Raw genomic sequence first — 24,662 nt, 5'->3', positions numbered from 1 at the left:
TGCATTCAGTTGATGTATGTATAACAGCTCCGTTATGTTGTCTGTACATTTTGTTTCTCCACATGAAATCATCAACTCAAACGTATCATGAGCTAAACAAAATCAGACCTGTTTTTTTTTTTTTTACATAGTCCAGGAGTGAAAACAGCGCCTCCCAGCAGCCGAGCCCTGGTACTACACCAACACCTTCAACAACAACATGATATGAGGACATAATGCTGCAGATACAAACCCTTTTTCTAGTTGAGGTAATTCTGGTCTTTTAAAAGGGAAAGTTTTTTTCTTCTTCATTTCTTTAGTATTAATTCTGCAGACATTTTGCCATATCGAACAACAAAAGGTATTACTCAAATAATCGTTCCCGAGGTAATATGGATGGACCAACAGTTTTGAAACAATGATTCAGTCAGTGAGCTAAAAGTGGTGTACAAGTTGGTTGTAACTGTACGTGACAGGCTGTTGATTATTATCCTTTATAAGGGCAGGTGTGTAGTGATGGTTAGGATCCACAGTGGGGCCCTGAATAGTTTGTGCACCACTGAGATCCATACGCACACTTTGAAAATGACCATAATTAGTAGTATTTGTTAGATATTTTCTAATTTTCACTAAAGATATGTAGGCTAATTATCCCAAGCAATTATAGATGATACAATAGGCAATTGCCATCACACTTCAGAGTGGGCTGCGTTCCCCGAACAATTAATCATGCTGTTAATTTCATGAGTAATTTTAATACCAGAGTTGTGAGAAAATGAGCATAGGTCCATTTACTGTTGAAGGGACCATACAAAGTATCCTTCCCAGTCAGCCAAAAGAACATTTGTTTATGGTAGATTTACTCGTTGGCAATGCAGAATACTGAAACATGAAATAAGGTATACCAAATATTTTCTGCAGATTAGACACCATTCATCGCAGAACTATTGGATTTTACTTGAGACTTTAAAATCAAAAGCCCTGCAAGAAAGAACTCCTGGAATATGAGCTTTGCATAGTAAAAGTCTAATCTTCGATGGCTAAATTATAGATTTAAAAATGAACGTAGCTTCAGTGTTACATGTCTTCTGAGGATTTCATCCATTTGTAGAAAATTACTTTTGTCCACAAAGAACCCACTAATGAACACACGGTTTAACCGTAAACAAGCTATCAGAAGAAAGAAGAAAAAAAACATTCTGCATTGGGTGAAAGAGGGCGACTTGCAGCCACAGCTCTATTCGTGCTTCAAGTCTTTACAAAAAGACAAACCGTGTCCATAGGACAGCTATTCCTCTGTAATTGGTGTACACTGTCTTCTAAAGCTGAGGTGAGAGGTACAATGCATTGCCTGTGAAAGGGAACTCCAAAGCACATTAAAAGTGAATTACTTCTTGTGTAAAGTGTGTTCGGGGTCATTCTGGTCACGGCGCGCGCACCTCACCAAAAGCGCACAAGTCTCCAAAGGCGCACTCCATACTTTTTAAAAGGCAGTCACATTGTTGAGGGGTTTCACAAGAGGTGTACATATGGCATCCGGGTTGCAATTAAATGTTTTTAAGATGTTTTTTCTTTCTTGAAGAAGTTTCCTTTTTCTTTTTTTTCTCTCCCGGCAGCTCTTTGCCAGAAAGAAGAAGAGGGGGGGGAATTGAATGGCTTCGCTGCTAGTTTGGGATGACAACAATCTGGTCAGCGAGTTGTTGGACTTTGATTGCCTCCCTCAAAACGTCCTTCAAACAAAAAGCTGAAGACGAAAATAAAGCCCCACCTGGTACCTCTGTTTGCTAAAATAATAATAAATAGATTTCGTTTAATAAATAAGCAAAGGGGACTGTAAAGTGAAGTAGTAGAGGAAGTATTAATCAGCAGCAGCGGGCAGGTATCACCTGCTCTGGAGCTTGCTCAGTTTATTGTTAAATATTGTTAAATCACTTTTCGTACCAAGTCTGCTCCGATATCTGCTATTTCCACAGCAACTGGGCGCTTATGTTTGCCTACACTTTGCATAACAAGCAGGACGCTACAGCACACTGATAAAAATCAAGGAAAGAGACTGACAACTTCAAACCCACACCTGTCCATGATATCCGAATATGGATTTGGCATCAATGATTATTTGTAAAGTGTTAATATTCAGTTTACTTTAGACTTTTCCTGCCTTTTATAACAGCAAGGCACCATCTCGTATCTCACTGGTGTATTTGTCCAGTTTATTGAAAGCATATGGTTATCAGATTGTTCCCAAAACACATATTTAGACAGAAAGTTAAGGAGAGCTTTTTGTGATCCTTTGTTGGCAATTGTAAATCATGTTTGAGCTCTGCCACACTCCCCCTCTCCCCCTCACCAGAGCTGAAACGGGTCTGCATGTTGTTGACACATTTTACTAATCTTTAACTTTCTAAAAGCAGAGTTACATTATAAAATCTAATGCGCCCCCGAGTTGTGGCGATAGTGGCCATGTTTTTGGAGATGTCATAGCGCGCACATCTAGGCTCACATTAGAGAAGAAATCGAGTTTTTATTGTTGTGGCACACAACAGGACCCTTTGTACTATCAGTTCACACAACGGGTTTCACCCTCTCAAATACTCTATGGTAGGTGGCCCCATGCGTAATTGCCTTTGTCCAACTACCTGAGCTTTGCGCTCTAACGCATTAAGCAAATGTTTGTCCGAATATATGTGGTATTAAAACTAACATTTTCGTTAATATAGATCCCATTTTCGGATATTAACAAAGAGACAATGACAATAATGTCACCAAGACAGTAAGGACCAACATGCAGCAGCTTGAAGTTCTTATATGCCAACCTCACCAGGTCACGTTATACTGTATGCTACAATCAAAAATACGCAACAACTTACTTCATCATAAACTATTTATTTGAAAATAATTGCGGAGCTGCTGTTTGTACATGCATTTTTACTACTGTGGTGCATTTGAAGTTGATTTTAGAAGCCAGTTTTTCTATGTTACCATGACTACTATGTACCCTGCACGGCATGTGCCAATATTTTGAGTGCGTAAAATGTGGCATTACAAGTGTCCTTAAAGATAGAGATCTCATAACATTTGCAAAAGCAAACTCACAGCTCGTGCTTAAAAAAAAAAAAATCTGGAGAGAAATATAACAATTTCATAATTGTTATTCCACAACATTTGAGCATCACAGATACGACAACTTCCCAGAGTCTCTTTATCAACACAGAGACATTGTTGATGCCAACAAAGTGCGTTGAGAGCTTCCAATAAAGCTGAACACTGTACCAGGTCATTCTTATAGAGCTTGGTTGTGGATGAATCATTTCTATGTTTAAAAGGAAGACATATATATTTATATTTTTAATATATTTTTAGTTTATGTCAGTACCTTTCCTTTTATGCTTGGAACTCTCCAGCTCCTGCACTCTGGCTGAAATCTAAATGGCAAAATGCAGTCCAGTTTGGGGTCTGAATGATTATCTCTCCGTTGCTTTTTTTTTTAGAAAAACCTCTCCTAATTGTGTTTTCTACCTAGACATCCAGCATTGGCTCTGTGAGGTGAAGTAACGACTGCGTGACTGTCAGGATGTTATTACTTTATAATTAACAGTAGATATTATTAACAGTTACAATAAGATCCCCTAAGAAGCAGCTCAGAACCAGCAGTGGTCCTGAATGCTCCCCGATTTTAAAGACAGACTTTTGGGAAAGGTCAATTAAAATGTGCTTTGTGGTTAACCTGGCACACATATGTGGCACTCTACCACGCACATGTATTTGATTGAAAATGACAAAGAATACACAAAGAAATACAGCAGTTCGAAGAATGAGAGAGAAAGGGGGAGAGGGTGAAGGACGCGCTGCTTGGAAGCTGATTGGCCCCCTTGACAGGCGCTGTTGATTCAGGCGTCCACCGTGCAAAAAGATAAGATAAAGGCCATATAAAGTAGCAGAGATGCGCATCCATCCCTCACTGTCAGCTGCACATATACAGTGTCTGCTGCCTCCGACTACAAGAGGATTCACAAGGACAACTGGCTGTCTCTTTATACAAACATCACCTGTCAAGTAAGTGCAAATATAGCAATCCTTCTGAAGCTTTTCAAAATCTGGTATTTGATCCGTTTTGATTTTCTAGATAGTAGGCCTAGTGCAGTTACATGTCTCTATTTAATCACTTTAATAATTTTAGAGGTGAAAACCTGCACTGGAAATAAGTGAAATCATTTCAGCACAGCGGAAGACTTACACACACATATATATATATATATATATATATATATATATATATATATATATATATACACACACACACACACACACACATATATATATATATATATATATATATATATATATATATATATATATATATATATATATATATATGTGTGTGTGTGTGTGTGTGTGTGTTTGAGGCTTATTGAAAAGAGTTCAGAAGAATCTTTGGAAACAAAGTATATATGTGTGTATATGTTACACACACACATATATATATATGTGTGTGTGTGTGTGTGTGTGTGTGTGTGTTTGAGGCTTATTGAAAAGAGTTCAGAAGAATCTTTGGAAACAAAACATGATTTAATTACTATTTAAGACATTAATCATGATTGCAAAATAGTAGTACATGCTCTTTAATATTTGTGGTTATGCATCAGAATTTTTATTCTATTTCAATTGCTCAGGATGTCTCCTAAAGTGCCGTGCGCCCCCAATCACCTGCGCACATCCAGAGACGCAGTGACGCTCAACAGGTTTCCTCAGACTGTTCGCAGCCCCGTTAATGAAGCTGGTGACCCGTCAGAAGACTCCGGTGAAAGCCTGACGAGAAAACCACTGACTGTTACCGGAGACGGAGCGTCCTCAGTGACAAATGTAAAACACAAAGGCAGATGTGGGCGGTCTGGACAGCGGGGCAGGCGCAGAATGAAGGCCAACGACAGAGAGCGCTCCCGGATGCACAACCTCAACTACGCTCTCGACGCGCTGAGGAGCATCCTGCCGGCGCTGCCCGAGGACGCCAAGCTGACCAAGATCGAAACTCTGCGCTTCGCCCACAACTACATCTGGGCTCTGACCGAGACTCTGCGCATGGCCGACCAACACGGACACACGCCGCAGTACCTGCCCGCGGCGCCTGATCTGAGCAGCCCGACAAGCGTGTCATCTGCAGAGTCCGGTTACGGGACTTCAGCTGACTTTGACCCAAGAGACTCTTACACTTCCGCTCATCAAATGAAGTACACGATTTTATCGAAAGAAGAATCCAGCGTTATCCCCGTTACGTTTTATTTGAAGTCATTCTGTGGTGAAACGTATGTCAAAAACTGCTGGTACTGTTGACTTCTCATGATCACGACTATCTTTTTATATTGGAACTCTGAGTGGCTGGCCTACGGACACAGAACAGTGCTGCTGCGCTGCTCTCCATCTGTGGGTGTTAAACTTCCAGACACATAACGGATAACGGATCAGTGGTGTCAGAGCAGGAGTTTCACCCATCAGCAATCAGGGGCAAAACCCCCTGCAGTGATCCTAATTGGCCAAAAACTTAACATGCTTCTGCCCATACAGCTCAGTGCAGCAGCGTGTTCTAGCTTCGCTGTAAATGTATTCTTTAAAAAAGCACTTAAACTGAGTTCACAAAAGAAAATCTGTACTTTGCAAAGTATGCATCAACTGTCATTTGAGGCTGTTTATTTGTTTTAGAATGTGATTTCATGACCATGTTGCACTCAGTTTATGCAGAACAATCTTACAATCACAGTTTCACTAAAATACCATGAAGCAGAGTCAATGATTTAAGAAGACAAGATCATTGGATTAAGCTAAACATATTTATTTGGTAATTGTAATCAAATGTGTTTTTGCTGCATAAAAAGTCGGTCTATTTATTTCATAAAACTGTAGAAAACATTGTTTCCATGATTCATAAGAACATACACAAAGACAAATATTACTTAAACACAGTGGCTGTCTTTCAAATGAAAAAATGATTTTTTTATTTTTTTTTTTAAATGGAGAAAAAAAAAAAATGAATGCCATCATCTCATTGTATTCATAGATTTTCCTTTCGTAGATGCCAAAGTCAATGTGCAAATCAACATTTTCAAAGATGTAGGTCTTTACTGCCCTGCCTACCAGTGACTGCACTGAAGCATAATGCGAGAGAAGACCATTTTATAATATTAGGAGTAGCACGAGCTAACTGTTGAATGTCTTGGATTATTTAAATGGCGTGCAGTCCAAGGCGGAGCTTAGCGGGCGCTCTACTTGGGGAAGACGGTGACCACGTCGTAGCCCTCAGGCGGGGTCACTCGCTCGCGTGCGTGCTTCTCACAATAAATCTGGTCCTCCACAAAGAAATGTCCCTTCTGCTTTAGGTTGATGTCGCAGTCTGTACAGGTGTAGCACTCAGGGTGACGGAACTTGTCCCTCAGCTTTACCACCATCCCCCTGAAGAAGAGAGATCACATCCGTTGATTAAACACAAAATGATCTACAGTAGTTATCCAGACACTAATTCGCAAACTGGATTTAAAGGATTTGGGTCAGTTTTCTATGGTATGTGCACTGCAAAAGTTTAGGAGCTACACTCCATGGCCAAACGTATTTGGATGCCAGGACATTACACCCATTATGTGATTGCTGAACGTCAATCATCAATCTGCTGCTGTTAACAGCCTCCGCTCTTCTGGGTAGCTTTTCCCCAACAGGTCTGCACCTGGCTGCAGGGATCTCCTCCCATTCAGACTCCAAAGCATGAATGAGGTCGCCCGCTGATGTTGAGTGACGAGGCCTAGCTCGCAGCTGGTGTTCCAAGTTTATCCTAAAAGGTGTTAGATAGGGTTGATTCCTGCATGGACCTGGCTTAGTGCACGGGAGCATTGTCATGTTGTAACAGGAGAAGGGCCTTCCCCAAACTGCCAAACTCACAACGTTGCACACTATTGTCTAAAACACCACTGTACGCAGTAGTGTTAAGATCTCTCTTAACTGGAACGAAGGGGCCCAAACCATGAAAAAAAAATGCAACAGACTAAACTGTGAACAGGGCATGCACATACATTAGCCCTTATATCTTAAAGGTTTTGGCATTTGTATGCCTATATTACAGATAGTAGAGAGACAGACAAAATAGTTAAAACACACACACACACACACACACACACACACACACACACACACACACACACACACACACACACACACACACACACACACACACACACACACACACACACACACACACACACACACACACACACACACACACACACACACACACACACAATAATTGGACCCCAAGTAAGTAGATCTTAACTAGATCTATGTGAGCAAAATTCCCTATTTATTATTATTATTCTGCTGCTGAAAAACATCTGTCACAAGTAACTACACATATTTTAAGGGATACTGAATCCAAAACAGTAAAGCCAACTCAAAACATTGTATTAAATATGTTTCGGGGGAAATCCACTAATGTAGCAACAGCAGAAACAGGCCTTGCTGCCTTCGTCTCAACCAGATTCAGCCACAAGATGGAGACAAACTCCGAAACAGAGATGACGACACTTCTGGGGCCTTTAGTGTTCAATCACAACATTTAGTCACAATGTGGATGTTTTCAGTGTTAAAACACTAAGCGGGATAAGCAGCAGTGATAAGCAGCAGCAGCAGCAGCAGGTACCACTGGATCAGGGCTGATGCTGGAGGTTTGGAGTCCCATGAAGCCATAAATGGCTCTGGTACACTTCCTCAGTGCTGCAAGATAAACACGTCATCTGTTAAACAGTACTGAGGAATCATAAAATACTTACACGATCCCGGATCCACATTTGTCACAGGCAGGTAACTTCTCGGTGTTTCCCACTGATGAGCCAATCTTTGTTGCGGGTGCTCTCACACTCCTGAACCCCGACGGTTTATCAGGGTCACCTACAGACATCGGACACACACACACACACACACAATCTCAACATACTTTGAGCTTTCACAAAGTCGACACATATCTATACTGCTTGTTTTCATTAGGAATTTGTAATTTTAAGCAATGGCTCATCAGGAACGAAAAAACAACCCCAAGCAACAGATAAAATCTCTCTCTCTCTCTCTCTCTCTCTCTCTCTCTCTCTCTCTCTCTCTCTCTCTCTCTCTCTCTCTCTCTCTCTCTCTCTCTCTCTCTCTCTCTCTCTCTCTCTCTCTCTCTCTCTCTCTCTCTCTCTCTCTCTCTCTCTCTCTCTCTCTCTCTCTCTCTCTCTCTCTCTCTCTCTCTCTCTCTCTCTCAACGAGTAAAGCGCGACTAGTCTTCGGGGAGAAGCTGTGGGTCATACGAAGAATCCATACCCGTCTCCAGGATCTCCTGAAGCACTTTGAATGAAGCCGACTGTCGAGGAGGCTCATCAGACTCCTGGTTCTCCTGCAGCATCTTGTAAACCTCAGAATCGGCTGCAACAGGCGGCCGCTTGCCCGTCTGCGATGGATCTGATGGAGCTCTACAAAAGCAAGTGTGCACATTTCAGTTATGTCTACAGGAGGCACAGGGGTCAGACATGTCAAACCATTCTTAGGAGCCTGTAAGGGAAATCGGAAGTTTATTGGAAGGAATTTGATCATACTACATCACGTTATCTTCTCTTGTGTTTAATCATGCTGAATCTTGGCCTGATTGCATTTACTAAGGCACCGTGGCCCACCTGGATGTCATCGGAAGATCCTGACCTTTAGCTTTTGAGCCCTTTGTCTTGAAAACAAAGGCGTGCAAGCTACTAACTGAAAGAGTCCAGAGGGGGAGGACCAAGCCATGCTATAAAAAGAGAGAGCAGCTTCCATTAGCCTGGAAATCCAGACCCAAATCCGAAAGATTAAGGGCCTGGCATTGAGTAATGAAAATGGCCCAACTCGAGGGCCGGCACCAAGCATGCTTTTGAAAATCTCACTGCACGCAATTGGACAACACTACGACCAATCACAACAATACACGGGGCGACGTATCCAGAGCCCCGTACGCTTAGCTACCTGCGGAGCTAACTGGTAGATTAAACGGTCGTCATCTGTTTAGCTCGCCTCTGGCCCGCCTATATCAGATACAGCGATGTGATTGGTGCAGCTCGGCTACAAGGGCATAGTTAATGAGCATCATTATACTCAATGCCAGAGTGACTCGCTGAGCAAATTCAAACTGTGCTCATCAGGAGAACTCTGGATTTCCAGGGTAAGCTTCCATCCCATCAGCGTGCATATTACTAACCAACCTCTCTCTTGTGTGCCATGCTCCGAGCATTAACAGTGTGACAATACTGTACAATACAATACCGTTCCTCGCTGTCAGAGTGGGATTACAAATTTGCCACAACAGAGACAAACAGCAAACACTGTCTTTAGTGATTCCCGATGTCGATACATAAACATGACTATAAAAGTCAGAGAGAGATCATAAAACCTTTCACTTTTGTTTATCATGCTTAATTAATATTGCACTAAATCGTCATCTCTTCCAGGTCTTAAAAGGCAGCACAATTTTCTAAAATGATCCAACTAAAGCCGAGTGAAGACCTCCTCATATCCACATTACTAGGACTTGTAGAGACATGTATCCCCCAGCCTTTGGGAGTCGGCCTAATTTTTGCAAGCTCAGTATGTGCTGAGCAAACTGATCAGACACTAAGAATCCACTTATTTCAGCAGTTAGAAGCAGAGCAACCAGTGACCTATGGGGTTTCAATCAATACAAGAATTGATTCTTAGATACACTGTGATTCTTTCTTTTAGGATTAAACATTGGACCTCTTTAATCAAAGTTTTAGAATAGTGCTTTTGAATTAAAAAAAAAAAAAAAAAAAAAAAAAAAAGGTATGTACAGTAAAAAGTAGCTTCAATGTTAAAGGTCCCATGGCATGAAAATGTCACTTTATGAGGTTTTTTAACATTAATATGCGTTCCCCCAGCCTGCCTATGGCCCCCCAGTGGCTAGAAATGGTGATAGGTGTAAACCGAGCCCTGGGTATCCTGCTCTGCCTTTGAGAAAATAAAAGCTCAGATGGGCCGATCTGGAATCTTCTCCTTATGATGTCATAAGGAGCAAGGTTACCTCCCCTTTCTCTGCTTTGCCCGCCCAGAGAATTTAGCCCACCCATGAGAGAGAGACATCCTGGCTTTCAAACGGGCAAAGTGGCAGTTGGTCAAGGACACACCCCCTCCCTCCACCTTGCCGCCCCCCCCCTCTCTCCTCCTCAATAGCTACAGATACAGAAATGGCACATACTGAGGAAAGCTCATTGTGGGACTGGCTCTAGTGGCTGTAATTCTGCACCAAGGCTGAATTTCAGGAAAGAGACTTCAGATACAGTATTAGGGGACCACTAAGATCTATATAAAAGAGACTTCAGATACAGTATTAGGGGACCACTAAGGTCTATATAAAAGAGACTTCAGATACAGTATTAGGGGACCACTAAGGCCTATATAAAATAAAAAAAATGTTTTTGTCGTACTGCACATTGCTGCAGCTCCTCTTTTCACCCTGTGTGTTGAGCTTTCTGTTTTAGCTGCAGAGTGAGGCATCTCACTTCTGTTCCATCTTTGTTGGGAGTCGCACATGAGCAGTAGCTAGGTAAGGACTACTAGCCAGTCAGAAGAAGAGCATGAGGGCGTGCCACGCTAGCAGCTAGGAGAGTATTATAACAGGTGTTACAAAGTGACTCATGAAGTAAAGGCTGGACTACAATAGAGCTGTTTGGAGCAGTTTGTGAACAGTGTTTTTTGTTGGAGATGGTAAGTCCCTTTGGGGTGGACTTTGGGCTTTTTCACTTTGTAAACCTATAACGTGCACAAAAAAAAAGATATATAAACACAATAAAGGAAAGGGAAAAAAGCCAAAAAGCATAATATGAGCAATTTAAGGTCATCATTTGCTTTGGGGCCCGTCTAGACTTAACCCTCTTAAAAGTCTCGACTTGGACCACTTGGTCTAAAGTGGGGTCATCTCTAAGGTGTATCTTACTTGTTGTTGGACTCATTAGCTGTAGCTATGGTTTTAACTTCGTCCACAGCCGAGTTGAAGTCCTTGATGTTCTCTGAAGAGTAGAGACCCGATGGGCTGTTGTACTGGTTGGTCACAACTTTGGAGCCAAAACCAGAGAATGGCAGAGCACTTCTGTTGTGGGACGAGCCTATGTGTTTCACCTCCTGTAAATGAATGTGACATGATACAGTTAACAGCTTTGTGGGAGTAACCAAGCAAAAATGTTTAAGGGGAGTGCAGAGATTTGTGAAATAACTCGCACACTGTCATGCAACACTCGTAGCGCAAACTTGATGCAATGGTGGTCACAACGTTTGACGCCTTCAGATGAACTGGAATTATGAATGTTTTTTTTTTTTATGCGTTTGCACATGTACAAACACACAACTGATGTCATGACAGTTTGGTAGATTACTCCATATTTGAAAACACCCAACCTCTAGTGTTTTAAAAAATGTTGCAAATGCATACTTTAAAAAACTGAGACTGGAAAATATTTTTCAACTGAAAACGTCAAAAACGTATGTGTCTTCAACTGCTGCTTCTACTTGGACTCAATGTCGCACATCATTCAGCAGGATAATATAGGACTACGGATTCTGCCTTAATTATAGCTAATTGTTTTTAAAGACCAACGCGTCATGGCACTGGCATGCCATGAGAGTGGGCACATAAATACCGCCAAATCTAGCTCATGCAGCACAGTGGGAACACGGAAATGCCTCCAGATATAGCTCATGCTTCAAGCATCTGACAATTACATTGCAGAATACCCCAGAGTCTCTGCAAGCCTGACAACACTAGCATAGACCAAAAGCCTAAAAAGTACAATGGTTTAAAAAGTAATAAAAACGGTGAAGAGACATCAAAGTGACAGACTCCAGAGAAGCGTATGAATTGTGTGTGTGTGAGAAAAATGCACAACACCTGTGAGCCTAATACACACACCACAACGTTTCCTACATGGATTCAAACTTTGGCCGCAACTTTTCACTCATCGGGGACAGGAACTGAGGCTTGCGTCAGAGCTTGGCTGACAAACTACCGTCTCCTAGGAAACCTCCTGTTGGGAAGTAAACAATGACTTCATCGTTGGCAGTATAAAGAAATAAAAACCAACCCACAAGGCTTTGTGGGCGCAGTGGGAAAAGAGCATGCAGGCTTCCAGTAACTGTGTGGCTACCTGTAAAGATTCCAGATTTCAAGCCAAATGAGAGAGTCATTTTTAAAAGCTCATCTTGCTTTGACATCGAGACAGCACACACACTCACACACACACACACACACACACACACACACACACACACACACACACACACACACACACACACACACACACACACACACACACACACACACACACACACACACACACACACACACACACACACACACACACACACACACACACACACACACACACACACACACACACATCCACACACCTTTGGCTCTGATGCAAGATTCATCTTGTACGGATGGGTCCTCCCTTCCTCAGATGAAAGTGGCGACCACAGTTTAGTTTCTGACCTGCAGACCAGAGGACGCACAAGAAGCCAAAAAAATAATTGTTCACACATTTGCTTTAAATACAAGCCTGTTTTGCTTTTGACCTGTGTAGCTGCACATGAACATGACATTATGCCTGTGTCTTTGAATGCAACAGACCCCTTGCAGTTATGTTCTTCTGCTCCGGTTTCCTCCATATTTTACCTAACCCTGCATGTCTTCCTCTAGGCCTGCACGATAAATCGTTATATTTTGGTGTAGGTAGGTTGATATATGTCACTATTTTTGGTAGCCTACTGTACTTAAATGGCCATTATGTACTTTATTTTCTTTATTCATTGAAGCTGCTATGTTTACAGGCTTGTGGTGATGCGCAATGTGCTATAGGTGCCGCAAAAAAAAAAGAAAATCTATGTTTGGTACTGCCAATTTGTTTTGGTTTGTCATGGTACATGTGTGCAATTACCCTTCGGGAGAAAAACAATCGTGGAAGAAAATCGTTATATCAATTCTAAGCTAAAAAAAAAAAAATTTAAAAAAATTGTGATTCATATTGTTCCCCCGAATCGTGCAGGCCTACCTCCCTCTTAATTTGAACAAACATATTTGCTTCAACCTGTTGAGTAGATTTCAACATCCCTGCTGCTTCAAATCATCAGCTACCAGAAAGTTATGATGTAATGCACTGACACAACACAGTATTATGACATAGCTTTGCGTACATACACTTCTCAAACTAAAAGAGTTCATTAAAAACGAGAGACTTTTGAAAACCATGAATCAACACAATGTCACTGCCGGAACACCTGGATTGCAGCTGAGCCTTCTCATATTACTCATTGTTTTTTAGGCCTGCGGCTACGCGGATCAGACTGGCACATGTTGCTACAACCTACCTGTCTACGGAGAGCACCATTTCCTCTATGCAGCCCTTGATCTTGTTCTGTGCTTCCAAGTGAGTCATGTGCTCTGTCGGTTCCCCATCGATAGCCAAGATCATGTCTCCTATAGACAGGTTGGCCTGGGCAGCTTTACTCCCAGGGGTGACCTACAACACAGGAGACATAACTGATAAGACACTTTTTTGGCATATGTGTGAGCTTGGATTATAAGGTTTTAAAAAGGTATTTGTACCTTTACGGTCTTAAAAAAAAAAAAAAATCTATTTCTGAAAAGATTCTTTAAAAAGTAAACACCACTTACACACAAACTAACTTGAATCACGAATATGTGGGAAACACACCTTTGATTTACAGTCAGATATTATTCCGACAGCTTCTTTTCTAACCAGAGCTTAAACCTGCTGCTATACTGTTACACTCTGATCTTCAAGGTTCTTAACACACATCTCATTGTTCAGTAAACACGGGCAAAGCCACTTGCAGAGAGGTGTTTTCAGCCAGCATGCTAGAGCTGCCTCGAGGGCAGACACTCTGTGGCAGATAAAGGCCTGAAGCGGAGAAAAACAGGAATTCCTAATCACTTTTCCATGGGTGGAGTGGAGAGACCACTGGAACAACAGGAACAGCAGCCGCCACTCAGGCAGAGTACACAGTGGAGGGTCATATTCTGATCCATTACTGTCACAGGAGCGCTTCGCGTTTATGTACACCATGCTGTTGTAAAGTAATAGAATCGAATTGTCCCCTTCCGTATTATGCTTTTAACTTGAAGTTAAATATGACGACAGCCCAAGTACATAAGAAATTCTGCAGACATGATATTTCGACTACTTTTTTTTTTGTTCATTAGATGCAGTTAGCGTTAACGTGACTTATATTAATCGAAGAAGAAAAGAAAAAAAGGCATCTCAAATAACCTTGAAATGAAACAGGGAAATGTTGTTTTACACTGGACAGGTCATTATTGTCAGTAACGCTAGCTGAAAGTATAGCCCAACATACGACAGTGTAACAATTATAGCTAGTTCACAACATACCAAGACTGTAACAGTTCACGTTAGCTAAATTACAGTGCTATCAGTTTAGCCTCTGTGAAGTAACGTTAGCCTTTTGTTAACATAGCCAACAGTCTGTTCTCAGTCAAGAAGAGAGGAAACAACGAGAGGTTAAAGTTTCGTCGTGACAAGCCCAGGTGTGTTAATACACCGAGTTACAATGTAAAAGCTAACACTTACCCGGGAAATAGTTAGTGGCTGGTCGAAGTCCTTTCCCCCAACCAACCTGAATCCCCAGGGTCCAGGACCCTGCACTACTACCCGGAGAGGCATGCCGTTAATGTTGGTTTTAACAGAGTCGACTGTGTGTTTCAAGATCTGTCTCAGAGTACCAGTTCACTTCCTTCTGCTGCATATGACATGTGCAACGATCGATTCGAGGTCCAGGAGTTTCGCTCCGCAGCATCAGAGGAGGGGGTGGACCGTCGTTGGTGGACGAATAGATTTTGAAGTTTCCTCGCTGAGAAGTGAAATCACAAAGATCGTGTATTGAGAAAATGGATCACTCCGAGATGTGTGTGTGTGTGTGTGTGTGTGTGTGTGTGTGTGTGTGTGTGTGTGTGTGTGTGTGTGTGGGGAGGCTGACCAAACCTCCAGGATTGTCATGTTATTTGTTCATAGTAGCCAAGTAACAATAGGACCCACGACCAAGACTTTCATATTTTTTATTAAAAGACCAAACCCAACTATTATTTGCTAAATGTTTATCCAAAGCCCAATAAAAATATTCATCTGTGCCAAACTATTAAAACACATATAGGCTACATTAGTTCCACTGTGACTTGTTCCCTGATACATGGGCACTCCCGTTTGTTTTTTGTTTGGAGTCAAACAAACACGTCCTGCTGCTATAAATATGTAGCGCACCAAATGTGTAGGTATTAATCCGCCGGACTGCATCTAAAAATAGTCCCCTACAAATCCCCGATACTTCTGTTTGAGTAACATTTGCTAAAAAACTGCAGTGACCATCTTAATGAGGACATTTTTGAGCCTTTAAAATTAAAAAAATTAACAATTATACATTTAGGCTCCATTTTAAATTAAACATCTTCAGTTGAAATTAATGGGCTTGGAGCCGAGAGCCAAATGAATGCATTGGTTGTGGTTTTATCATGGACTTTATTGACAACAAGAAAAAGATAGGATGACGCCAGACTTATCTTTTAATCTGAGAACGGAATTGCCTATGCACACATTCAAAAATTACTCACAACTTTGTATGCTGTGTCCTGATAAAAGTATAGGCTACAGAAAGAGAGAAAAGAGTTATCTTCACCTCCACTTTACACATTGTTTGCGTTATCGCACACTAAAAAAATCCATATAGCCTATCCGAAGCAACAGTGGCGCATCATTGCCAATCTAACAGTTCATTAACAGGCACAAACAGTGTTTCGAAACTGCGTTTTAGCCCCTTCTTGCTCGCATGATCCAGTTTGGATAATAAGGTTGGCTTTGTGGGGCTATGGTTGAATACATTTTGTGAATTTGGATGTTATTTTTTTATTTTATTTTTAAACCTGCTAGAAACCAGCGAGCAACACAAATAATTAATTTATAATTATTAATAATAACGTTTTTATATGAGTAACAACAATTTAATGGTAGCTCTTAAATGCTTTAAATGGATGGCCCCCTGATGACTAATCGAATGAACTTTTGGCCCTAATTGAAAATACTGAAAGCAGAGCAGTGATCCCTCTTCGTGTTTTGCTGCTCTCAGATGAGCTCCTGTGTTTGTTTTAGGGATGTCGGCCTGCCGGCTACGTCACCGTGTTACATGCAAGCTTACCATTTATGGTAGAGCTAAATCCCAGGATGTGGAATGTGCCGCTCCCAAAAGTTGAATTCCTGCCAGGGGATCTCTGCTGAAGGTGGAGAAAAAAGGCTCCGGGCAGACCGACCGAACACGTCCTTTCTTGTGGGGATCCTTAACACGCCTTCGGGCATGCCAGTGAAGTCTGGACTTCTCTACAGTGAAGCCCTTACCATGTTCAATTTAAAGCAGGCCTAGCCTACATCTGCTCCTGACTGTTAAGGCTGTACAAACAAATCTGTCAACCCAAATCACCCTAATGGGATTTTACCCATCAGACATGCTGATGCTCTGTAGGTCGACACAGCAGCCAAAATAAGTGTAGGCCTATCTTATGTAAACTTTCTGACGTTACAGAAGTTATCCTCTAATATCTAGTACTTCTTATTTCACCCCTGTAGCATCAACTTCAATAACTATCCAGGGTGCAGCCTTAATGATGTGCAACATAAAAAGAAAGCTCATCAGATCCACAGTTCAGCAACACAGAGACTAACAGCTCCACCTTTAGCTCACATGAATTTGCATAGGCCTATGCTCATGAGTACACAGCTTCAGACAACGTGCCTTTAAAAACCATGTGTACTTGCTCCTTAACCTTAATACTGCTGCAAGATTAAAGATTAAATGTTCTAAAAATGCACAGTTCTACTATCATTCAGAAAATCAAAACGGTTAACACACCAAGTGGTTTAAATGGTTTATTAAATATTGCATAATACCGAAGTCACAGCAGTGTATAGTATCTTTTTATTTTAATATTGTCAATGTAACAGCACTGCAAATTGAAGCAAACAAACCAAACCTGTTGCAGGTTGTGCGTCTCCTCAAACTAGTCCATTCTTATGATTATTAATCATTAAGTTAAAGCATTGTGTCACACTTTTAGGTACTTGCACAGTAACTGACAAGTTCCTATTTAATGTTCTCCCATCACAGAGACTAGGACTAATGGGAAAACCATAGTTACATTAAATATGTCATGGATACATTTCAGTGATGCTCCCCAAAAAAAAAAAACAATTACATGAAAATGAGGCACAATTTTGCATCTAACATAAGGCATTATGATCGTCACAAATGGCAGCGTAATGTTAATATGCGTCAAACTTCCTGTGCTCAATAATGCTCCACTCTGTGCTTTGCCAAAAAATCCTTCAGGTAAATAAACCGCTGCAAGTGACAAGAGAGTCACTCGCAGTCCTTTTTTTTATTTTACATATTTACAATCCTTCTTGTGCCATGTTGCTCAATAGTCTGCATGTTCATTCAAGATGAAAGTACAGATTTTTTTTAAATGTTTTTACATATCACGTGTGCATTGCGCCACATTCATATATTCATACATTCATACATCCTGTGATGTTTTCTGGAGCACAATATCACAGAAACAATCTCGAGTGAGTTGTATTATTATGACTAAATGTGTGATTGTTAACTCGTTCATCATGTCTGCGTGTTTGCCATGGAGCGAACGCTCCCCCCTTGTTGTTCTGTCAGAGAAGAAAAGCCTACAGGTCAACAGACTCCCAACCAATCAGCACTTTCATGTGGAGCTGGAGTTACACAGGAACAAAAATGTTTAGCCAGCAGTGGAGGGAAAAACATGCTTTTGTGGCGTAACAAAATACCTGAATATTATATCAGTGCTATACAGGCAAACCCATAATGCAGTTTATTATCTTGAGAAAACATTCCTTTGCAGATGTTGGCAAAATTGTCAGCGGTGAAGACGCGCTTGATTTTGTCTCACGCCAGAGAGGATGAAACACTGATTGCTACTGAACTTTGTTAAATGAATGCACTTCATCAATGACTTAACTTCATATATCACTTATGTGGCGGCCACATACAGCTTCAAACCATGTTCCAATGAGGTCAATGTTTATCATCACTGCACAACTGTAGCTAACACATACAAAAAAACAAAGATATAAACACACACGTTTAGATCCAAGTGAGAGCTACTGTTTTATCTTTCAATACTTCACATTATGTTTCTGATTTTGTGTACTCAGGCAAACATAGAGTTATACTAAAAGGTAGGCCCACTGATAGTCTGGCACCATTTGATTAGAAATGTGTGGATTGGGAAAAGGATCCGACTTCAGCTACTTGAAGCATCAGATTGCTCACTACCTCAGTCCACCTGGTATAAACTAAACAGACTTTCAAATTCTTCCTTAGCAATTACCCTACAAACTGCACCCGTCTGCAAGTCTAAGCAGGTTATAACAAGCACTAAGAATGATTTGCGGGCAATATTTGACAGTTTGGCTAAAGTATTGATTGAGCACAGCGCGGCAATTGATGACAACAAGGAATTTGATGAAAACACAAGCAGGAAAAAAAAACAATAGCTATCATCTTTCAATCTGTGCGTGTGTAGATGACGTGGCGTCTGATACAGGGTCGTTGCTGGAGATGTGGGAGCTCTGTACTCGCGGGAAGACGGCTCTGATGCTATGATAGCAAAATTCAAAGCGATCTTCCATCAGGCAGCTGTTTAAGCTCAGCAGACTGTTAACCCTGTCAGCACTTCTGTTTGCTTTCAGCTACAGGTGGCAAATATTTAGGCGAGGGCTGATCGTGTTCCATGCTCCGATTTGTCAGTCTCTACTGATTTTACAGTGCACGCTGTACTAATGCTCACCGTATTTTTTTAAATCATTCCACTAAATGTATTTCCCAAGTTGTAGTCATTACATATCAAAATATGTGGCCATATATGGAAGGCCTCTTAAAGATTTCTGTACACATTTACATGGCGAAATAAAACATATAATCTTACCAGTAAGGGCATGGTTAAAATCTCTATTTGCTCTTAAAAATCAGTATGATTATTTTCAAAGACACCTTGTTGGCTTTACTTGAAACATTAAACAGTTTGTGATTAATCTACTATTATCTTGTTAGGTGGGACCTCCCTAAAATGACCAAACAGGAAGTTAAGTGCTACCACGCCTGTCCTGTGGTTGCGCCGGAGCCAGGCGTCTACCACCAGCTACCTTACAGGCATCATCCATCAGCAAACGCACTTTACTACTATTTTGACAGAAGAGGTATAAAAGGACAAATAAATACATTCTGAAAATATTTGATCTCTTCACTTTTATCAGACATGCAACACAGCCCACGTGTCCTGTATCTGCGTTTGCTGTAACTGGGAAAAAGAGAAGCTAACCGCACATTTCAACATCTGAGTGTTTGTCGTCACGCACAATGACGTGGTAATAACTGTCGTATGACAATCGTTGGATAGAAAATGAAGGCAATACTGCAGCGGTATCGAAAGCTTTTTGGGTTACACTGAGTTGCGAATGCTGTGATGTTTTCTTCAAAAGGTAGCCAATACTGACTTTACGATGATCCATAACATGTAACAGAAAAGTAAAACAGGTATGTCAGACCAGTCTCTAAAGGGGCTTCTCTTAAAACCCTGGAGGGCGCTGAATTTAAGTCCTTTTCTCATATCTAAACGAGTTCAAGAATGAACCACCACATTCAGTTTCATTTACGTACGTTGATCCAACCACTGAAGGTTTTCTTTTGGAAGCAAAGGCATGGTTTGCATCATACTTGGCTAATCGTGATAAACCAGACAACTCTGGTCCTGAAAGGTAGCTTATGACAAACACATCCCATAAAAAATACATTCTGAATTCCTCCCAAGTCCAGTTCAGGTAATAAGATCCACTCTTTAATCCATACACTGCTCTGCTGCCGGCCTCCAGACTGAGGTGCTACGTAAACACTGTAAATTACATGGACAGGATGGAAGCTATTATCTGTACAAGAAAAGCTAGTTTGTGGTAGGTTCTCAAGGAGAAATTCCACATGTGGAGACGGACAAATTCTGTCAAGAAGTGTGTAAAATGTGGTCAAGGTGTACACCATACTGAGGTCTGGGCAGTGAGCTGTCTCTGTCTCCGCCTCGCCGTGCAGTTTTGACATACCTCCGGCCGAACCGATCACTTTCCCAGACAAAAATGGATTCGCCTGGCTAAATTACTATGCTAACCAACAGCCATGCGCGATAGTAATGACTTCCCAAGCTTGACAGGCAACCATGTGTTACAGCCAGATTAGATATCTTTACAGTTTCACCTCCTTCACGTAATTCCCAGGGAAAGTCCCAAACAGTTTTGTCCTCTTTGAGGTACCTGTAGAGAAAAAGAAAGAGAAACATGGATCAGGCAAAAGAATGTAAATGGCTTCTTTCTCAGATTATAGGCTAAAATTGCCTTGATTTTAAGACAGAAATAACTTACTTAAGCTCTATTTAAAATTAAGTGCAAGTCCTGTGCATGTGCTTTGCACTCAATCTGTCATTCTTTAGAAACCATTTCTAAAAAGGATGTGACGCGGTGTAAGTGACTCTACTCCTGCACTGAGCACGCACGTTGCACACATGCAGTCCTTTGCTGTCATTCTGCAGAAACCCTATATGGATTTATGTGACACAGTGAGTGTGACTGCGTCTCCGAGGAACGTATCCCGATTCCTGCAGGCACATACCGACAAACCAGCCGTCATCGCACTTCTCCATGACGTTGACGAGATCTCCCTCCTGCAGCTCCAGCTCGTCTTCGTTCTGCGGCGCGTAACTGTACAGCGCCTGGAAACTGGAGTAGGATGCAAAGATGAATTGGTAAATTTGCCAAGCTTAGAAGAAACTAAACGTGAAGCCAGTGAATTAAAAAAAAAAAAAAAAACAAAAAAAAACCACGTCAAAGTAAAACTGAAACACATATCTTTACTCACATTCCGCAGTTGAGACGGTTCGGCTCCGGGCTGCTGCTGTGGGACTGGGGTTGCTGGGAAATGATGAGAGATTGTTTACTGGGGTGGGGGTGCAGTCTATGGACAGAGTCATGAGGGTGGTGGGACAGGTTGCTGCAGTACCTCACCGAGGTCTCAGCTATATTCAAGATCTCATTACACACTGCCTCCTAGTAGTAGTAGTAGTAGTAGTAGTAGTAGTAGTAGTAGTAGTAGGTGAAGTCGTCAGAGAAAGACAGACAGCGGCCCCACCGAGAGTCCCGCAAGAGGCCGAGGTGAAGTTGAGGGGGGGAGGTGAAGAGTTAGAGAGGGAGAGAGGGAGGGCGAAGGGGCGAGACAGGAAGGTAGGTCCAGCAAGTAGCAAGGCAGAAAAGGAAGTGATCCGTTAAAAGCCAGGAGGAAAAAGCAGAGGCGACGTTGGTGGAGCCCAGGAAGAGAGGCATGGAAAAGGCAAGACACCAGAGTGAGATCATGGAGACAGGAAACATGAAATATTAGTTCACTTCTTTACAGGATACTATTCAGTATGAACATGCAGCACTAAACGGAATCAAATAATGGGAGTTAAATATGATGTGAGGTAAATGGATCTTTGAAGGTGATGGGTTAAAACGTGAAAAAGGTGATGAAGTCACTTCACAAACTACACATTACTATTGTAATTACTTCAGCGGAGGTCCAAGAAAACTCTCGCACTATCTTACCGCAAATGAGTTAACATTGTTGTTGTCTTGGATGTCAAACAGCATCACAGGGCTTCTGGATCTCCGTCCATGATGGTCAGCCTCATTCTTCACAAACTGCAACATAAAAAAAAAAGTCAAATCAGCAAGGTCATTTCAAAAGAAAGGCTTTCCTCTAAAGCCCGCGCCACGTATCCACCTGCTCTACATATGTTCATACTTGAGTCACAGTCAGGTTGCATTCCCCTGTAGATGGACATTTCAACCTCACAGCGGCTTTTGAAAGACAAGCCAACACGTGAAATCTATAAATACTCACTAAGAAATATGTCACTGTCCTAAATAAACTTCCAAACTCCAGTGGCATCCAAGTCATAACACGTCTGCATGGAAAAACAACAACGTGCAACCAAATTGCTGAATTTTATAAAGAGAAAGAAACTTTCAACTCTCAAATCAATCCTGGAAATGCAAGCACAGTAGCTCCTCTTTCAGTCCTTTACAGCTAGTAAATCTAAAACGCACTACATAAACACTGAGAGACAATGTAAAACACTTGCGTGTTAGTAGCGCACACACACACACACACACACACACACACACACACACACACACACAAAACAACAACATGCAGACCTGCAGCTTTAAGCAGTGTGACCAGTTTAAACTTATTCTGCGTCCACTAAACAGGCAGATTCACCCAAGAGGCTAAAATCAACTTCAGGTCAAATCTACAAGTTAGTTACGTCTTCCACACAGAAATGTCAGCTACGGTACGTCATCAAACATCTATCTTAGGGAATCAAACTGTGGCCAAAAGCCCATGTTCCTAAGTGAGCCTGAGATGCAACACCGCACACCATGCAGAAGATACCTCTGCAGGGCTATTTCGCCTGCTGCCCGGGGCTGCGTGGCCCCGGTCGCCCTCCGCGCCTTCCCCTTCTGTCAACTCCTTCTCCCCCCTCAGCCAGCCCTCCAGCACCGGCCCTCCACTGGGGCTCACGCTGCCCGACAGACGTGGGAAGGGAGGGGAGAGCAGGAAGTCCCCCCCCTGAGGTGGGGTGAACGTGAGGTAGGGAGTGGTTGAGTTGGGTCTGGGAGGATAAGGTGGGGGGAGAGGGGAGGCAGATGGGGAAGCCGCCGGGGAGACGCAGTATGGGCTGCCGGTGATATGAGGCACGGGGCTGGCGGAGTAGGGCGGGGGCAGGTACTCGCCGCAGCGATAGGACACAGTGGGCAGCGGTGGCAGGGGAGGGGTGGGGGCGGCAGGAGGACTCCCTCCTCCCACAGTCAGGGAGATCCACTCAGAGGAGATCGCGTGGACCTCGGGGGACACGGAGCGGCGGGGGGAGCGGGGAAGGGGCAGGGGGGAGGTGGTCAGACGATTGCGATACAGCTTTTTAAGGGCAACAGGAACGTGGGAGGAGATGGAAGCGAAGAGGAGAAGAGGGGATGAGAGAAAGAAAAGAAAAGGAAACGAAAGATGAGACAATTTCACTGGGCAAAAAAAAGAATTAAATGAAAAGGTGGGTGTCAAGGTGAACACAGAAGCTATTTTATGGGTTCAGAAATGTAGTAGTACAACAACAACACGTTAACAAATAAAAACTCGTTGCCTGACTCTCGTCAGTCGTCACTACCTCCGTAAATGTATCCCACGTTTAAGTGACCGAGCAGTTTGGTCTCCGTACCTGAGGAGAAGCGTTGGTGCTGCGCTGTGGCGACTGGCTGACAGGAGGGTCCAGATACTCCACGCCGTTTTTGATGCGGGGTCGTTTGTTCACTTCTACGTAGGTGACGGGGAAGATGCCTTGGCGGTTGGTGCCTGAGATTTTGCCTTCGTACCAGTTTTCATCGACCCTACGGATCAGCGTTATCCTCTCTCCCTGCAGATACAAATTCAGTCGGTTTAGAACATTGTGAACCATTCCTTTAGGTAAATAAAGCGTGAGAAACCAAAGGATAAACTCTATATACGAAAAATCCTATAAAGTTCCTTTAAAGTGGCCATATTATGCTCATTTTCAGGTTCATAATTGTAATTTGAGATTGTATCAGAATAGGTTTACATGGTTTAATTTTCAAATAACACCATATTTTTGTTGTACTGCACATTGCTGCAGCTCCTCTTTTCACCCTGTCTCAGGTCTCTGTTTTAGCTACAGAGTGAGACATCTCAACTTCTGTAACATCTATGTTGTCAGTCAGTACCTAGGTAAGGATTACATGAGCTAGCTAGCTGTTTCTCCAACTTCGGCCTGGGCAAAAGGAGACTTCTTCTAAACGAGGGCGCACTTCCAACTTTGTGTGGAAAACCTGCAGAACAGGGACATGTAAGTAGTTCTATACAATTTATTTTGTAGATTAGGGTGAATTTGTGTGTGTTGTAGCAGTGTTTTGCCATTGAGAATGAGCTAGCATGCTAGCGCTAGCATGCTAGCTGCTGGTTGCTAACGGTTAGCCCCCTAGGTCCCTCGTTACATAAAAAGCCGTGCAGATTTTGACCAGCTCACCCGGAGACTGAAGGCAGGACACATTTAGAAACCCGTATCTCCCCCATTAAAAACAGCATGGATGTTTTTTTCAAAGTTTGTATGCGTGTGGAAGCACCCGAGACACAAAATAACACCCCAAATCCCAGAAAAGGTGATTTTTTTCATAATATGGGCACTTTAAAGTGCCCCTAAAGGTTCTTCAATTTGTAATGACTATCTCCCCCTCCATACCTTTCTGAAGGACATTTCCACCACCGTGTCCCCGTTGAAGTTGAAGCGGGCGACAGCCTCTCCATATTCCAGAACCTGCACTGGGGCACTTTTCTTTGGCTGGGCTTTCTCTGTGGGGGGAAGGAGCTGAAGAAGGCAACACATAACATCTGATTGAGTAAGAAAGTACAAGTCGAATCACACTGTGCAGCAGAAAGAT

At 42.3% G+C, this 24,662-nt stretch overlaps 3 protein-coding genes across 12 annotated transcripts in view; 1 reads left to right on the top strand and 2 right to left on the bottom strand.

Annotated features, from left to right (window-relative positions):
* Positions 1-4,650: 4,650 nt before the first annotated feature.
* On the top strand, positions 4,651-5,307 carry neurog3 (neurogenin 3). Its single transcript, XM_028604185.1, has one exon. The coding sequence runs from the start codon at positions 4,651-4,653 to the stop codon at positions 5,305-5,307; it is 657 nt and encodes a 218-aa protein (XP_028459986.1).
* Positions 5,308-5,782: 475 nt separating this feature from the next.
* Positions 5,783-14,940, bottom strand: pdlim1 (PDZ and LIM domain 1 (elfin)). The gene is made up of 7 exons (XM_028604195.1): positions 14,634-14,940; positions 13,393-13,544; positions 12,433-12,517; positions 10,967-11,151; positions 8,311-8,459; positions 7,785-7,902; positions 5,783-6,420 (listed from the first exon to the last, which is right to left on the bottom strand). Exons 1-7 carry the CDS (start codon positions 14,724-14,726, stop codon positions 6,234-6,236), a joined length of 969 nt encoding a protein of 322 aa, XP_028459996.1. The 5' UTR covers positions 14,727-14,940; the 3' UTR covers positions 5,783-6,233.
* A 2,019-nt stretch (positions 14,941-16,959) lies between these two features.
* Positions 16,960-24,662, bottom strand: part of sorbs1 (sorbin and SH3 domain containing 1) — a 44,534-nt gene continuing 36,831 nt past the window's right edge. For 8 of the 10 annotated variants that reach the window (XM_028602708.1, XM_028602712.1, XM_028602710.1 and 5 more), the window contains 7 exons: positions 24,464-24,589; positions 23,429-23,623; positions 22,612-23,133; positions 21,759-21,854; positions 21,037-21,224; positions 20,791-20,897; positions 16,960-20,435 (listed from right to left, as the gene is read on the bottom strand). In XM_028602708.1, coding sequence (XP_028458509.1) covers positions 20,368-20,435; positions 20,791-20,897; positions 21,037-21,224; positions 21,759-21,854; positions 22,612-23,133; positions 23,429-23,623; positions 24,464-24,589 — 1,302 coding nt within the window. In that variant the 3' untranslated portion in view covers positions 16,960-20,367. The remainder of the gene's footprint in view (positions 20,436-20,790; positions 20,898-21,036; positions 21,225-21,758; positions 21,855-22,611; positions 23,134-23,428; positions 23,624-24,463; positions 24,590-24,662) is intronic. The other 2 variants (XM_028602716.1, XM_028602718.1) reach the window with 2 other exon arrangements.

This window comes from Perca flavescens, chromosome 17 (genome assembly GCF_004354835.1).
Source record: "Perca flavescens isolate YP-PL-M2 chromosome 17, PFLA_1.0, whole genome shotgun sequence".
Lineage (NCBI taxonomy): Eukaryota > Metazoa > Chordata > Actinopteri > Perciformes > Percidae > Perca > Perca flavescens.
Note: the sequence above shows the minus strand (reverse complement) of the source record. Positions and strands in the feature narration are given on the sequence as shown.